General features: G+C 52.5%; 1 protein-coding gene across 2 annotated transcripts in view; it reads left to right on the top strand.

Annotated features, from left to right (window-relative positions):
* Positions 1-878: 878 nt before the first annotated feature.
* Positions 879-3622, top strand: part of LOC102040167 (RH-like protein) — a 6939-nt gene continuing 4195 nt past the window's right edge. For both annotated transcript variants that reach the window (XM_005427095.2, XM_031062072.1), the window contains exons 1-4: positions 879-1127; positions 1585-1771; positions 1993-2143; positions 2259-2400. In XM_005427095.2, coding sequence (XP_005427152.1) covers positions 992-1127; positions 1585-1771; positions 1993-2143; positions 2259-2400 — 616 coding nt within the window. In that variant the 5' untranslated portion in view covers positions 879-991. The remainder of the gene's footprint in view (positions 1128-1584; positions 1772-1992; positions 2144-2258; positions 2401-3622) is intronic.

Genomic DNA, 3622 nt, shown 5'->3' on the forward strand with positions numbered 1-3622 from the left:
TGATGGATCGCCCAGAACAGGGCTCGGGCAGTGATGGGCTGAGTGTGAGCAGTGCGGGTCCCTGAAAGGCGTTAGAGCTGCCCCAGCAGGGTGCTGGCTGAGGCACGGTGGAGTTTTCCTGGTGGTGGAGTTATAGTTTGGAATTGGAGCATCACGGATTTGTTTGGGCTGGAAGAGACCTTGAAGATCACCTCATTCCATCCCCTTCCACTGTGCCAGGCTGCTCCAAGCTCCATCCAGCCTGGCCTTGGGCACTGCCAGGGATCCAGGAGCAGCCCCAGCCTCTCTGGGCACCCTGTGCCAGGGCCTGCCCACCCTCGTGTGGAAGAACTTTTCCCTAATAAAAGTTACTTTGTGCTTCACCCTGTCAAAGATCACCATGGTTTGGTCTCTGTTTGGAAACATAAGCTGTGAATCTGAGCATCACCTGTCCAATGTGCCATCCTGAGGGAAAACAGGTGATTTCCTCACCTTTGGGGTGTTCTCCCTGGATGTTAACACTGATGGGATTTAGTAACAGGCAGCAAAAAAGGCCTATTGTGCTAGCTAAATTAATCCCTAAATTGCTGCTTGAGCTGTTGCCCTGTTTAGAGAAGTTCACCAGGTTTGTTTCTGTGTGAATTACCCATGGGTTCACAGGATTGCCAGAAAAAGGACCTGGCTGTGACCGTGACCATGGCTGTGACTGTGGCCATGGCTGTGACTGTGGCTCTGGCTCTGGCTGTGCCAAGGGCTGTGGCTGGGACTGTGGCTGTGTGCTCAGACACTCTGAGCTCAGCCCATGTGAGCTGGGCTCCGTTTGGCTCCTGCCACAGCCCCGATAAGGAGCTGCTCCCTGCTCACGCCTCTCAGCCTTTTTATCTCTCACTGAGCTCCCATTGCTGGCCCCCACAGCTCCTCTGCTGCTGGTGTGAGGGCACAGGGACAGCCCCACAGGGCAGAGGAACCAGAGGAATCTCTCCTGAGCTGCTGCTGCTCCATGTAGTGCACGATGCCTTCCCGCTACCGCAGCTTCCGCTGCAGCGTGCCCTGGCTGATCCTTCTGCTGCAGGCTCTGCTCCTCCTCCGCTCCTTCCTTGGCTTCCCAGGTGTCAGTGACACCTACTCCCCATCCAACTCCTACCCAGGTAAGCCTGACGCCCTGCTGGGGAACAGGGGCATCCCTGCTCCTCTCGTGCCCTGCACAGCAGGGTCTGGTGGTGAGGAGCAGAATAGTTTTATTGCTCTTTGAACTTGCCAGGGGTGCTGGGAGTTTCTTTATGTCACAGGTGTGATGGGGATCCGAGACTAAACTGTAATTTTCGTCAGTTTTCTCTTGGGGTTTTCACCTCTCAGCCCCCATCCTGATCCATTTACACATCCTGATCCATTCAGATCAGTGTGTAAAAATAAATTCAGCATTAAGGGTATTCCTTCTCTGATTATACATTGGAAAGAAAGCTCTGGAATTCTTTGCAAACTCTAAACAATAATTAAATTTTTATCTGAAGGCTTCTTAGTTAATTGTAATTTTTAATGGATTTTTTTTAACCAGAAATCTGCATTAATAATTTCACCGCTGTCTTGCTCTTTTCTGTCCTGCAGAATTTCAAGATGTCAACCACATGGTGATTTTTGGATTTGGCTTCTTCCTGATGGTTCTGAGAAGATATGGCTTTAGCAGCACTGGGTTCAACTTCTTGCTCGTTGTTCTTGGTGTCCAGTGCTCTATGCTGGCAGAAGATTTATTAGTTTTCCTTAGGGGAGAGCAAAATGAAGTTGGTTTGGAAAGGTAATGAGTTCATGTTAGAGCTGGGCTGGTGCAGAACTGCTGATTGCTCCTTGTGGAGTGAATGCCTCCTTGTGGGGCCCTGGTAGGGATGGGCAGAGTCACATTTGCAGGTATCTTAGAGGGCTTTTGGTGTTTAAGTGCATTGCTTTGTGTCATTCCTTTTTATTGGCCCTGGTGTCACCCTGAGACTGAGTTGTTGTTCTTTCCTCTCTTTCTTGCAGCCTGGCAAGGGCTTTTGTGAGCGTGACTGCTGTGGTCATCTCCACTGGGGCTGTCCTGGGCAGGGCCAATCCTGTGCAGTTAATTGTGATGACCCTGGTGGAATTAACCTTCTTCTACGTGAGCAGATACATCAACGAGAGATTCCTGGAGGTACCCTGGTGGGATTTGCAGAGATGTGGGGGGAAACGTCGCTGGAGCTTTGGAGCAAAGGCTTTGTGTGGCCTGGCTCAGCCCGCAATAAGCTGTGACTGCTGTGTTGGTGCAGGTCCCAGCGCCCCTCACTGGGATGCACGTGTACCTCTTTGGAGCCTACTTTGGTCTGGCGCTCGCCTCCCGCTTCCCCGAGGCTCCCCCAGGGCTGGACAAGAGCAGGAGCACCCCAAAGTCAGAGCTGTTCTCCGTGCTGGGTGAGTCCTGGCTGCAGTGCCCCAGCTGCATGAGGCACTGCAGGGAGAACATGGGCAGGGTTGGGGGTTTACATGCAAAATGCAGCTCTGAATGCAGCCAAGCACAGAAACTGCTGCTGTTTGTGACTGTGGCCCCTTTCCTGCCTGGCCAGGGGCCTCTCCTGCCACAGCTGGGGCTCAGTTTGCTTTGTCACCTCAGCATAAAGACTGCTCCAGGTTACCAGCTCTTTGTCCAGGCTCACCACTCCCTTTCCTGGCCAGGTTGTCCCCTTGGCTGGCTGGTGAGGGGCTGTGTGCCAGAGCTGAGCTCATAACTTGTGTTTCAGCAGAGCTCAGGCTGTTGGTCCAGGTGGTGCACAGAGATAGAAAAGGGCAGTCCCTGCTGGTAACAGAAATAAAAAGATAAAGCCTGCTGAAGGGTGGGGAGTGTGATACAGACAGGCCCATGAGGGGAGGGACAGGCTCAGTGTCTGGGACTTTCACTCCTTTTCTTAGGGAAGCAATTTGGTGTCTTTATTATCACAATTTCTGTAGTGCAACTGCCACCAGCTGAGCCCAGAGCTTCCTGCAGGGGTCCACAGAGTCTCATTCTCAGTCAGTTTTTGCTCAGCTTAGGGAATACAAAATTTAAATGCTGCTCTTTTGTGTCCCTGGAGTTCTTGTTTGCTGTTTATTTCCAGAGCTGAGCAGATCCTCATAAGAATGCTGCAGAGGATTTTATATCTGTATTTATGGCTGACTACTGCCTGATCAATGGAAATAGGATGAATCATCTCACAAGTCCTCAGTGCCACCTTAAGTTTAGAGTTGCTGAAATGGCCTGTCCTGTCTGAGGCAGGGTTATCTGTGCCTTGGTGCACTGAAATCATGGATATTTGCAATGGAAACTGGAGTTGTGCCTCATAGTGACAATGCCTGTGTCACCTGTTAGGGGTCTGGGACAAGAGCACATCAAACGTCACTGTCAGCTGGATTGCACAAGGATCTGGTACCTCTGTGGGGTGGGGAACACAACATCGGTGATGGGAACGGGCTGGAAACAAAATACAGCCGCTGGGACCAGGCCGAGGTGCTCTGGGGCCACCGAGGTCCCTGTGTCCCTGTGTCCCCCTGCTGGCAGGGATGCGGTGTGTGCAGTGCTGCCCCAGGCAGGTGAGGAGCGGTGCATCCTGCCGGGCAGGGCCCTTGCTCCGGGAGCCTGGGCTCCCGAACGCTGCCCCTT

The sequence above is a fragment of the Geospiza fortis genome, unplaced genomic scaffold, assembly GCF_000277835.1.
Source record: "Geospiza fortis unplaced genomic scaffold, GeoFor_1.0 scaffold432, whole genome shotgun sequence".
Taxonomy (NCBI): domain Eukaryota; kingdom Metazoa; phylum Chordata; class Aves; order Passeriformes; family Thraupidae; genus Geospiza; species Geospiza fortis.